The sequence below is a fragment of the Trachemys scripta genome, chromosome 13 (genome assembly GCF_013100865.1).
Source record: "Trachemys scripta elegans isolate TJP31775 chromosome 13, CAS_Tse_1.0, whole genome shotgun sequence".
NCBI lineage: Eukaryota > Metazoa > Chordata > Testudines > Emydidae > Trachemys > Trachemys scripta.
Genome location: NC_048310.1, coordinates 36,651,752 through 36,665,230, shown reverse-complemented (window position 1 = coordinate 36,665,230; position 13,479 = coordinate 36,651,752). Strand labels below are relative to the sequence as shown.

The 13,479-nt window shown below is 45.2% G+C and overlaps 1 protein-coding gene across 3 annotated transcripts in view; it reads right to left on the bottom strand.

Moving 5' to 3' along the window:
• NUP93 (nucleoporin 93) overlaps positions 1-13,479 on the bottom strand; it is a 133,681-nt gene that overhangs the window by 26,455 nt on the left and 93,747 nt on the right. For all 3 annotated transcript variants that reach the window (XM_034788235.1, XM_034788234.1, XM_034788236.1), the window contains 2 exons: positions 4,128-4,202; positions 1,537-1,626 (listed from right to left, as the gene is read on the bottom strand). In XM_034788235.1, the coding sequence (XP_034644126.1) occupies positions 1,537-1,626; positions 4,128-4,202 (165 nt within the window). The remainder of the gene's footprint in view (positions 1-1,536; positions 1,627-4,127; positions 4,203-13,479) is intronic.

Sequence of the window (13,479 nt, the reverse complement as noted above, 5' to 3'; positions counted from 1 at the left end):
AACTCATTGAGTTGTCTCTGTTAAAATGAATACAGAATTGCTCAAAGCCCTCAGCGTCTGTTAGATCTCAATTACAGGTGTACATTCAAAGTCATTTAGGTTTGTTAGATGGCCAAGAAATTTTGGACACCTGGTTTGGCAACCTCCAAACTGGCTTTACTTTCCAGTATTAGTCATTTCCCTGTCCTCTTCCCACAGCTCTCCATAGTCTGTGCGTTTGTTTTGGAGGAAAGCGGGGGAGTGTTATAAGTACAGTAGACACTATCACTTGTACTGATCTAGAACTTCCTTTCTTCCCCCAAGCGTGAGTCATATACGCATTCAATCTCTCTCCTTACAACCCTTCTGCATTAAGCTTACACCCACCTCATCGAGAACAGTTGTGTGAAGGACACTGATGTACGGATAACAACATTAAAAAAGTCTTTTCACCTTTTTTTACCCTTCTTGATAAAAGCCCCTCCCTGTTGTTCTTTCATCTGAAAGCTCTCCGAGCGAGACTCTGCTTTTCCATTGCAATAGAGTCATTCTTGACTTACACCAATGTAATTGAGAGCAGAATCAGGCTCTTTCATCACCTGCAAGATGTCTATCCAACTGGTAATTTCTTCAAGGATTTTTTTTAAAAAGGATAACTTACATGAAAATAAAATAATCCACAAGTACAGAAAAAGAATACAAAAGCGCTGCAATACTCAGTAAAAGGTTAGCACTACTAAATTATACAATGAAGATCTCTGGCTCAGGTACTATGTCCAGCTGTGCATTTGGAACGTGCCTAGCACAATGTATCCCTGGTGCTTATGGGAACTCTGAGGTGTTACTGTAAAATGAAATATTGTGGGGGGAAAAGAAGAAAAGCAAAAACAGCAGCAAGTCCAAAAGCCGTGTTATTTTGCAATAGCACCTTTAGAGACTGCCACGGGCCAGCAAGAAGGTGAAGGGGTTTCCCAGATAGGTGGCACAATCTGGAACAAAGCTGAGACTTGATGAATTAAAGTTCACAGCACAATATATTTCAAGGAGTCTGCTATCCTAGCAATCCAGCTGAAGGAGTGAAATAGGAAAAGGAGATTTAATGTTGATTTAAAGCCACTGCGAGGCTATTTAGTTGGTGCTTGGGTTTAAACACGAGCCAGAATTATTATTGGGGACCAACCTACATTTTCCATAATCCAGATCTGAAGCTTAGTCCTTTCATTCAGAAACACTTTGAAAGCACATGTGGATATCAGGGGGTCCTGTTTTTAAAGCAAGACACAACAGGATCCATTTAAAGTGAAATACTTGTTTCTAAGGATCACAATGCAATGAAACAGGGCAATTTTTTCTACCTCGCTGGAAATAGAATGTCAGTCCCTGAGTTTACCACATGGGCCCGGCTGAAAGAAGATTGCATTCCTGGCTCGTTATTTTCTGTAAAGCAATGCAATTTTTTCTTGTGATATCAGTACATTTTTGTAATTATCAGCAGGCTGCTAACCACAGCTGAAAGCAGATTAAGTACATCTCCCTATGTTAACTTATTGGCATTACCTTATCATCCTGTTCAGCAACAGCAACACAAAAGTCTACCAGGTTAGGCTGCAGATGTCCGTTCACTATCTTCTCATTATAAATATAAATCTGAAATGTATCAAAAGTGAGCAATTTTCACAATGCACATGATTCTTTCCTCCACCCTGCTACAGCAGCAGAATTTGAAACAGGCTTCAAGACTGGATGGCCTTCAGGACCTCTAGCCAGTTTTCTTCCCACATCATCTGCCTTCTATCCGGGACAGAAAGGGAGGGATGGGCAGCAACATGAAATGCACCTCCACAAAACTACCACAGCCCCAGAGCTGCCTGAATGTCAGGAACGATACAGTTATTCAGTTGTTCTGCATGGCAGAGCTTTGCACTGGTTGCTATGTTAGACTAATTGCAACGTAGGAGGGAAAAGTGCTGGCAGATATATGACTGCCAGAGTGACATTTCACTGTATACCACTCTCATTTCTTTTGAAGAGACAGGAACAGAATTCTGGAAACCATAATATTAAGTCCCTTAGTGGTAGCAGTGTTTATAAAACCCTGACCCAGAGCAACCGTTACAGCAGAAAACTTGTTAAATAAAGCTGTGTTGCAAGAGAAAAAGTATTCCTTTCATAACCATCCTAGAGCCTTAAAATTCCTCCAGTCCTGCAAGAGATTATCTGCCCTGCAGAGTGAATCCACTGAACATTGACCAAGCTGCTCTAACATTGCCCTCTCTTCGAGGAATTTTTAAGGATTGAGGACTGTAATTGACGTATAGAGAAATATATGCATTGAACAGATCAATTTTCCATTACAGTTCAGTTATTTGTGTATTAGAAGTTAGGTGAAGATTTTCAAAAATTGCTCCTAAACCCTCATTTGGGCACATCCATTTTCAGAGGTGACTTGAGCCCACTTTTTCAGGTGCCTGAATAAGGATTTAGGAGCCTAATGCCCATTTTTAAAAAATCTTGATCTTATTTTAGCTACTACTTTGCAATATTTTCCTTCATTCCCAGCCCAGAAACCTTCCCTTCCAGGTAAAAGGGCTCCCTCTGAAAACCTTCTAGGCAGTTACCTGGAAGGGAGTGTTGGAGACTGACAAAAGGCTCCCCCCTACTCTCCAGCAGCTGGATAGACTATTGTCTCCTCCCCGTTCCTAGCATAGATGAAAGAAACTGCCCTCATGATGGTAATGCATTCCTCTACCACTACAGCAGTGGGCTAGGCCTCTGAACTATTCCATTACCAGGCAGCCAATCAAACTGGACTTCACTGTGCTCCTGTGAATGGTTCTGGGCTGCTGCATGGAACAATTATTTTATCCCGTATTAAAAAGAACTTCACTGTAGTTTTATTAAATAGCTACTGACACCATATGGAGACAGTTTGTAACAATAATCTGATTTTTAGAGGTGCCGAGCACCCTAAACTTCCATTGAAATCCAAAGCAGCTGAAGGTGCTAGTACCTTTAAAATTCAGGTCCTCGGTTTCTGCAGTAGGGGATCTGATTGATTCTTATTTACTGAATTTAGAAGTATTCCTATATTCATGAGCTATTAGAGTAAACCAAGTCTATTCCAAAAAAATGAGGAATGATCTTCCTGTAACCTAAAAACATGGCTCGAACCATATTGTATGGGGGCTTTAGCACCATAGTTCTACAGCGTAGATGGGAACCAACTAATTAATTATGGATTAACAACAAATAGAACAGAATCAGAACTGATGCTAAGTGAACAGAGGTATTTTGGCCCCAATCTTAAAAAACACGTTTATCAATGTGTAACTAATTCTGTACACAGTTACCATGAGTGCATACAGAAATGAAAAACAGATGTGTAACTAGCCATCTGTCTGCACAAATACCTGATTTATGCATGTAAACCTGGTAATTCAGTGCAAGGAACTGGGCGCACAGTTTTGCGTATGCAATTCTGAAAATCAAGTATCTGTCTTTTATTTTTCTTCCAACATTACTGGTAATCAGAACCTTAGTCTTTGACTAAAAAAGGAAATTAATTGCTTATGATTATGAATAGATTTAATATCTTCTCCTGAAATCTTTCAAATCAATTCCAATGTGGCCTTCTAATTCAGCCCTGGTGTTCTGCAGTTCCTCATAAGTGACCAGTTAAAACTGGATATAACTTGACAAGCGCCATAATTAATATTTGAATCTCTTTCCCCAACGCCACACCCCCAATCACAAAGGGTGCCTTTGAAATCTGAAAAACTACAAGAATGTAGAGTGCTGGTTTGAATACTTTTACATTTTAAAATGAGTTTGGAAAGTCGCTCATAAAAAGGATAAAAAAGTTTCCATTTACTATATAACCAAGAATGATCTGGATAATTACACATGGTATCAGCATCACCTTTAGATGCAGAATTGTGCAGTAGAGAGAGAAGCACATTTCTGAGGAAAAAGTCAGGCTAAGTTTCTTGTCTTTTCTTGACTGCATTTTAATCCCAGCCAGGTGCTGTCATCCCTGTCCTGATGTATCTCTTTTCACTCACTAAGGGCTTCTCCCATTTTGTTCTCCCATGTCTGTCGTGGCTAAGACACATTGGCAATGATTTGTTATCCCCTTTCAGCATACTCACTTGTCGGGCATAGGCCATCTCCACGCTATCCAAAGAGCTGCGACCTGGAGGACCCAACTCACTGATGCAACTGGGCTGTTGAACAAGAAACAGTAGTGATTAAGGAGTCTGTTGTTCAAATATAGCAGCTCCTTAGCATGCATATTTAGTTCAGCCTCTTTGTGATGCACCACACCAAACAGGTCAAACCACTCCAATGTGTTTGATTCTACCTCTTACCTATTCACAAGACAGCAAATGCGAAACTGCTTGTGGCCAGACATGCTCAAGAGGCAAAACATAGCAACCTATTGCTGAACTCTTCACATGTAGAAATCCACACTCAATGTCACTGAACTACTCTATTGTAAGCTTAGTACCATGTAAACTTGATGCTAAATGTATAAAAGAGCAGAAGCCTTCCTGACCCAGCACACAAACCAACCATTCACTTTTACGGATTAGGAAGGAGGCATTTTATAATTATTTCTCTGCCTATGATTACTGAAATATTGTTTATTACAATGCTGCATACCTTCCTGTGAAGCATTTGATATTGGCTTCGGTCAGAGACAAGACATTGAACTTGAAGGACCACTGGCTCCATCCTATGTGGCAATTCTTATGTTCCTATTTGCCCCACTGAAATGTATTGAGACTCACAAAGGAATAAGAACATTACACTACCTACCAAAGTTGGCCCTCCATTGCTGGCAACCTTAGCAGAAAGAGGTCAGTGAGTGATTGGACCTGGAGAATAAACCATTTTCTCATCCAGAAAGGTGACCCAGGCTTGACACATATTGGCTTGATACTGGGGGATAGCTCACCACAACTTCTCTCTGTTAAGATTCTGTTCTTCTCTTAAAGGTGGAATAAACTAAATCCATGCTACTGTAGTGCGATAAGGCTGCATTGTCAAATGGCCATCACAAATTGCGGGCCCATTTGTCTGTACAGCCATGGCTAAATGTGAATGCTCAATGCTATTGGAAAGAGGCTATTTCCAATGGAACATACTTGATCAAGACAGAGCAGGTGTTTGGATTTTACCAACCAAAATACAATTCCCTCCAATTCAAGCTATGTTTGTTAACATCTCCTCCTGTGTTTTGGTAGGAGGAGTCATTTTTTTAATGCCAGTTATCCTTTGCACAGTATTCCCTTACAGATAATTATATTAAGTTATGTATTTATAAAGCAAAACACATGTCCACCTATATGGCCTCTAAATTGGAATTAGTTACTTATTCTGATAAAGAGCATGTGGGGTTGGATAGTTTTTAAAATAAGCATTTTAATGTTAAAGCCAGTTATGGCTGGCTGGACCCCAGCCATTATCTATTGGGCTTCACTTTATCAATATTGTCAAAGGTCTTATTTTTCCTATTTGTAACCTATCCAGAGTGTTAATACTCTTGTGTGTAGATCAGATCACCTAAAGACACTGCTTAATGACATGTCATATCCATTATTGGAAAGGCTCAGTTTGCCATGCCTGCCTGTCTCAGCAAGTCTTAATCTTTAAACAGTCTTTGTTTGAACAGTCAGCTCCAGGATGGGTTTTCTTTTCACTTCTCGTTTAGTCCAGTCAAGCTATCTTCAGATCTGTTGAAATTCGTTGTGCTTTGGCAGCACTTACTGCGATTAATTGCAATAGAATATCCACCTTCCATTAAATAACACTTTTATTCAGCATCTGAAACTCGAGAGTGTCTCATTTTTGCTGCGTTCACAAGGGGTCTCTATTTAACTCTCACCTTATAAATTGGACATTGTTATATTTTGTTACTGTATTTCCTACATTTGTTTAAAATCAATATTTCACACCAAAAAATCATAAGACTTAAAAAGACAGTATTAAAATCACACTGCCAAGTTTATTACCTGCTACTATTAAAGTAGTGCCAAGCAGATACTTGAAAATATTTTTTTAAAACCTTTCCCTCCCAATTTTGTCCCTTTGTATTTGACAAAATACTGATTTCCCACTCTGATTTTAACAAGGATTTATGTTACCATGGCTTTTTTGGTTTACTTCCCAGTGTGGTTGTGCTGGAATCATTTATTATGTCAGCAGCGACTTGGAAATGAGGTTTAGCTGATTGACTGATTGGTTTTGATTTCTCTGGCACCTAGCCAAAACTCTAGGCACTGCTTTTCACCTATGGGCAGGATATTCCATAATTACCACTTAAGGTTTTCTTGCATCTTCCTCTGAAGCATCTGGTATAGCCACTGGTATTGCCACATTGGATTAGACGAATTCTGCCATGGTCCAGTATGGCAGTACCTATGTCCTTAAATGGCCTGGGTTCTGCACCTCAGAGACTCTCTCTGTGTGTGTGTTAATGCCACGGCTGCTGTCAGTGGAGATTTTTAAACTGGACGCCTCTGGGTATAGCCGAGAGGGAACGGTTGGCAAGATGTTCTTTACACGGGCTCCTTGTGTCCCCAACTTTAATCTAAAATGGCCCAAATCTATTGACCTTCCAGGCACACGGCAATGGCTATTTGCAGGAGCCTTGTGGAACGACTGGGGTATATTTTTCTGGGGTATATTTTATATATATTGACTGGAGGGCTGGTTAAGTTGATATAATTTTTGTTGAGTTCCGGCTCTGTAACATTGCTGGGTATATTGTCCTGCATGGATTATGACCATAAATTGGGAAGAGTTTAAGAGCTTTGGACAGGTGCATCCTTGCACTTAAATCAGAATAACTAAATACAAGTATAGCAAAGGGAGAGAAGCTGTCTCTTAGCTAATAGGGTCCCAGAACCAGGAATTCCACCCAGAAACTTATCAGAAGCTCAGAACATTGGTGTTTTGCAACCCCTTGGCTCAAACAAAATTGAGCCAAATTTGGACCATCATTTTTAGCTGCATTATGCAGAATAGTAGATATGGATTTATTTGCTGTTTTCATTTCTTGGCAACAGTGCAGTGAAGAACTATTTAAAATATGGAGATATTTGAAAAATATGAAAATATGAAAAACATGCCCATGAGATTATAAATAATTAAAGACTGGTGAATTTAAGTACTAAGATTAATAATTTCCCCAAACTAAAAAAACAGGTTTAAAAAACACATTGTATACCAATAAACTCACATTTTAAAAATCTTTAAGAGTCATTCCTAGTGGATCCCGATATTTAGAAGTGTTTCTATGCTTCTTTCAGTGCCAAATCAGCTGATACATATTCCTCTAAACCCACCTAAATAACGACAAAAGCTTTGTTCTGAAGAACAAAGAAGCTGTTAAAGCAGGTTTCCTGGGAAACAGAGGTGAAGGCAGAAATGGTGCTTTGCAGTCTCTCCCTCTGCTGTGCCAGATAAATTGCAGAACTATTTAAAGAAATGCTAAATTATGGACTCCATCATTATTCACTGATGAGATCTCAACTGCTAACACAAGCTGGGGGTGGGTGGATTCGTTGTGACTTAATGTCACTTTTCAGTCAATGCCTGAATGCCACAAATATAAAGATTGAGGCTTTCATCTCTGAATCTGATTTCTTTCTCCTCCACTATCATTTTGCAGCACTGAACATGTATGTGGCTGCTACTTTACAAGGCTGTATGACTGACAGGCTGAAATGCACAAGTTAACATCTGAATTTAAAATACACGTCAAACTAGCAAACAACTGTTAGAGATTTCATTTTAAAACGTGTCTAATTTTCTTTCCTCCAGTTTTAATTTCATCATAACCTTTATGGTTTTGAAAATCATTTTTATTAACCATCTGCCAGAGATGAGAACTGCTAGAGCGACAGTACGTTCTTTAAATATCCATTGTCTCCACCTTTCAGCAACACACAAAAAGAATTCCAGGAGTTTACAAAATTGTTGTTTCCCTTCCTTTTGCATTCCCACATCCCACCTTTCACTTCTTATTAGAAGAGCTTCAGGAGCAGGTTTAGTTTCCTGTTTTGCCACTTTAGATTTGAATTCCAGCTAGGCCTCTGGATTCTTTTTAAATCAGGTTGTTCCATGGAATTTTTCTGGCTGAGTCAATGTGACGAAAAAAACGATGACCTACGTTTCGTAACTATTGTTCTTCGAGATGTGTTGCTTATGTCCATTCCAAGTAGGTGTGTGCACGTCGCTTGCAGTCATCAGAAGGTTTGTCCCCTAGCGGTACCTGTTGGGTCAGCTGTGGAGGCCCCTGGAGTCACACCTTCACCGCAGTGTATATAGGTCCCTGCCAAACCGCCACCTCCTCAGTTCCCTCTTGCTGGAGTACTCCAACAGAGGGATAGGCGGGCAGGTTTGGAATGGACATGAGCAGCACATCTCAAAGAACAACAGTTACGAGAGGTAAGTAACCGTTTTGTTTTTTTTCTTCGAGTGCTTGCTCATGTCAATTCCAAATAGGTGACTCCCAAGCAGTTCCCAGGAGGAGGAGGGGTCAGAATTCACCAAGTTGCAGACTGCAGCACCACTCTGCCAAATGCTGCATCGTCTCTAGCCTGCTGAGTAATGGCATAGTGCGACATAAAGGTGTGGATTGATGATCACCTTGCTGCCCTGCAGATGTCCTGAATGGGGACCTGCACCAGGAACGCTGCTGAGGAAGCCTGCCCCCTTGTGGAGTGCGCTGTCAATGCTGGGGCAGGTATCTTTGGTTGTAGCATGCTCTGATACAAGCCGTGATCCATAACAAGATCCTTTGGGACGACACTGGAAGCCCCCTCAGCAATTGCAACAAAGAGCTGTGTCGACTTTCAAAATGGCTTCATCCTGTCTATGTAAAAAGGAAACGCTCATCTGGCATCCAGGGAGTGGAGCATCCGTTCCCAGTTACTAGCATGTGGCTTAGGGAAGAACACTCAAAGAAAAATGTCCTGACTAGCGCGGAATTGCGAAACTACCTTTGTGGGGGAAGGCTGGATGCGGCTGCAACTGTACCTTGTCCTTAAAAATAAATAAATAAAGAGTATAAGGGGACTCGGACGTTAAGGCCTTAAGCTCAGACACCCTCCTGGCAGAAGTTATGGCCACTAAGAATATTTTTCCTGGAAAGTGGCAGAGGAGAGAGCAAGTTGCTAGGGGCTCAGAAGGAGGGCCTACCTAACAGCCTTGAGAGCACCAGGTTGACATCCCATGGGGGGATCGGCTATCTAGTCCTTTGAGGAAGCGGCCAACCATGGGGTTAGTGAATACTGACCGGGACGGCAAGCCGAGATGGCAGCCAGGTGCACCTTAATTGACGACACTGCCAAGCCCTGCTGTTTCAGATGTAGTAAATAGTCCAAGATAATGGGAATCAATGACTGTAATGACAGAGTGTCTTTTTGCAGAAATCAGACTGAGAATCTCTTCCACTTAGCCAGATAAGTGGCTCGAGTGGATGGTTTTCTGCTGCCAACGAGAACTTCCCTAACGGAGTCTGAGCATGCGAGCTCCAAGAGGTTTAGCCACAGCAATTCCATGCTGTGAGGTGGAGAGACTCTAGATTGGGATGCTGGAGGTGGCCGTGGTCCTGAGTGATCAAGTCCGGGACCAGGGGCTGTGTTATAGGTGTGTCCACTAACAGGTCTAGAAGCGTGGCGAATCTGTGTTGACATGGCCATGCTGGCGCTATAAAGATCGTTGATGCTCCCTCTCTTCTGACCTTCAGCAGGAGCTTGTGCATGAGCGGGAAGGGCGGGAATGCGTACAGCAGGTGCCCCTTCCAAGGGAAGAAAAAGGTGTCCGCGAGCGAACCAGGGCTGTGATTCAGGAAGGAACAGAACTGCTGACGCTTCCTGTTGAACCATGTTGCGAACAACTCTAGCTGGAGAAATCCCCACCTCTGGAGGATGTTGATTATGACATCCAGGCGTAGGGACCACTCGTGGTTGTGAAAGGACCTGTTGAGATGATCGGCCAGTTCATTCTGAGAGCCCAGAAGGTGCAATGCCTCCAGATGTATGGCGTGGGCAATGCAGAAGTCCCACAGCTTGAGGGCTTCCTGACACAGGGGAGAGGAGTGAGCACCACCCTGTTTGTTTATATAGAACATTGCTGTTGTAACGTTGGTCAATTCTGATAACCCATCTGCAGGGTAGATGGGTTTGAAATATCTGGCAAGCAGGGCAAACCGCACATAGCTCCTGACGCTGATGTGAAGCAAAAGTTCAGCTTCAGACCAGAGACCTCGAGTCCTGATTCTTCCTAAGTGCACCCCCCCCAACCCATTGCTGACACGTCCGTTACTAGAGACAGCGAGGGTTGGGGCCCAGAGAAGGACACTCCCGCACATACTGCTTGCGGGTCGAGACACCACCTGAGGGACTCAATAACTGGAGGAGTGAGTGAGACCAACTTGTCTAGGAGGTCTCGGTTCGGCCTGTACACCAAGGCTAGCCAAGCCTGAAGGGGGCGGAGCTGCAGCCTGGTGTGCTGTACTACATACATACAGGCAGTCATATAGCCGAGCAGCTTCAGGCAATTTCGCGCTGTAGCGGTGTGGTATCGCCCGAGCTTGTCTACGATGGCGCCCATGGTGAGAAAGCGAGTTTCCGAAAGGAATGCCCTGGCTTGACTGGAGTCCAGGAGAGCGCCGATGAACTCTATCTCCGAGTAGGGATTAGGGTCGACTTTGCCGCATTCAGTATCAGGCCGAGCCTGTGGAACATTGTCCGAACTAGGCTCGCATGGGCCTCCACTTGGTCCCTGGAGCGGCCTTTGATTATCCAGTCGTCGAGGTATGGGAATACTTGCACCTGCTGTTTCTGCAGGAAGGCTGCCATGACCGACATGCATCTGGTGAACACCCCAGGGGCTGCCAAGAGGCCAAAGAGGAGAACTGTAAACTGACAGTGACCACAAAGCGGAAGAACCATCTGTGGGACAGGACTATGGACACGTGAAAGTAAGTGTCCTTCAAGTCGAGGGCGGCGTACCAGTCCCCCGGATCCAGGGAGGCGATAATGGAAGCCAGGGAGACCATGCGGAACTTTATCTTTTTCATGAATCTGTTGAGGTTTTGCAGGTCTAAAATAGGTATGAATCCACCCTTGGCCTTCGGGATTCGGAAATATCGGGAATAGAACCCCCTGCCCCTGAACTCTAGAGGGACTTCCTCTACCGCCTTGAGTAGTAGGAGCGTTTGCATCTCCTGCATGAGGAGCTGCTTGTGAGAAGGGTCCCTGAAGAGCGACGGGGAAGGAGGGAGGGAACAGAATTACAGAGAATATCCCAATTCTACCGTGATCAAGACCCATTGGTCTGAGGTGATCTGTGCCCAGGCATGGTAGAAATGGGATAGACGATTCAGAAAAGAAGGGGAAGGATCCAGGATCTGAACTGGTGTGTCGCCCCCATGCTCACCTTCAAAAGTTTGGCTTGGAGGCTGAGGGCTGCTTTGCTGAACCCTGGCCCTGGTTAGAGGAGGACTGAGAGGGTCTCCATCTATTACTCCTGCCCCGCTTCCTGCTATAGTCCTGTCTAGGGGGAGCAGGGTAGAAGCCAAGGGCAGGCTGTGGCTTAAATTACTTCCTCTGGGGGACTGGCATATGAAGCCCCACGGATTTCAGAGTGGCCGTGAGTCTTTCAGGCTGCGGAGCTTAGAGTCGGTTTGCTCTGAGAAAAGCCCTAAACAGTGGAATGGCAATTCTTGAATTGTCTGCTGGACTTCGTGCGGGACCCCCGACACCTGAAGCCACAAGCTCCTTCTTATGGCTACGGTTGTCGACACAGTCCGGGTTGCCGAGTCCGCTGATTCTACGGAAGCCTGCAAGGAGATCCTCGCGACTACCTTGCCTTCCTTGAGGACAGCAGAAAACTCCGAGCGGGAGTCCGCCGGCAGTAGCTCCTTGCATTTGGACATGTTCCAAGAGTTAAAACTATAGCGGCTAATGACTGCCTGCTGGTTGGCAATGTGAAGCTGGAGCCCCCTGGTAGAATAAACCTTCCTACTGAAGAAATCCAGCTTCTTCGCCTCCTTGGACTTAGGAGATGGTCCCGGTTGTCCTTGCCTTTCCTTTCGGTTGGCAGCCTCCACCACGAGTGTGTCCGGCTGAGGGTGACTGAACAGGTACTCATACCCTTTTGAAGGCACAAAATATTTCCTCTCCACCCCTTTGGCCGTGGGGGGGAGGGGGAAGAGAGACGGGCATGTGCCACAATGCTTTAGCAGTGTTATGGATGGGGCAAAGCCACCCTCGAGAGACCTTCAGGCACGAGAATGTCAACCATGGGGTCAGTCTCCTCCAACACCTCCTCTGCCTGCATGCCCAAATTCTGAGCCACTCTTCTGAGCAACTCTTTGTGGGTTCTGTTGTCCATGGCCGGAAGCTGGTGGATATCCCTGCCACTGCTTCATCAGGAGAGGATGAGGAAGATGCCCGGAGGCAGCATCAGGTCTTTCTAACCTTCTGGCTCGCAGGGATCCCCTGCACTGCAACGACCTGCGTGGTGCTGGGAGCAGTGCTGGTTTCCAGGCCCATGATTGTCTCGGTATTGGCCCCGGTGCCAGGTCCCACTGCGGTCTTGGTGCCAGCCTGCATGCCCATCTCTTGGCCTCACAGAGGTTCCCGGGCTAAAGATGACGATGAGGGAGGGGTCCGTGTCTCTGAAACCACCTACAAGGATCTGGACCCTGGCCCTGGGGGTTGGTGGTAGGCCCATGGGGTCCAGAAGGGCCATTGAGCTGGTGCCATGGCATCATAGGCAATGGCTGTCCTTCCTCTTGTCTGGAGTGGTACCGGCTTTGCCTAGAAGTGTACGAATCCGCCTCCGAGTCTGATGAGGCCTCCAACCTCAGCAACCAAGGCAGCATGGAGTGAGACTGTGCCGGGGAGCGGTGCCGCATCATCGCTGCCTTGCCCTTAGACGGCACTGTGCCCCTGCAGTGCCAGTGCAAGCACTGTGCCCCATCACCGCTATGAGGTCCCTCGCTGCCTCAAAGGTGTCCGGCGTGGAGGGAAAGTTTCTGTCTTCCCCCGAAACTCCCTCCATTGGGGATTTCACTAGAACTGGACTCGATGGACCTTCCTGTGAGGCCAGAATTGACGATGCCAGCTGAGTCCGAGCCAGAGTAGGGTGTCCCGGAGTGGAACGCACCACGCTGGTGCCTCCTTGCTCCACTGCTCGAGTGGGAGAGAGACTTCCGTCGGTCTTCTTTCTTTTGTGCAGGATCGGCAAATGGGAGCAGTGCCAGGCACTCGCATTGGAGGTGATCTTTGGCGCTAGGGAATAGCAGTGCCGAGGGTCCCTGTAAGTCCTTTCTCAGTGCCGCAACCTCTCGTACCAAAGCCGGTGCGTGCTATACCAAAGAGCTGGGTTTGGGGTCAGACGCTGCCTGTGCCGGCTGGGGATGAAGGGCAGACTCCATGAGGAGCAATTTCAGCCTAAATTCCCTCTCCTTCTTAGTCCTTG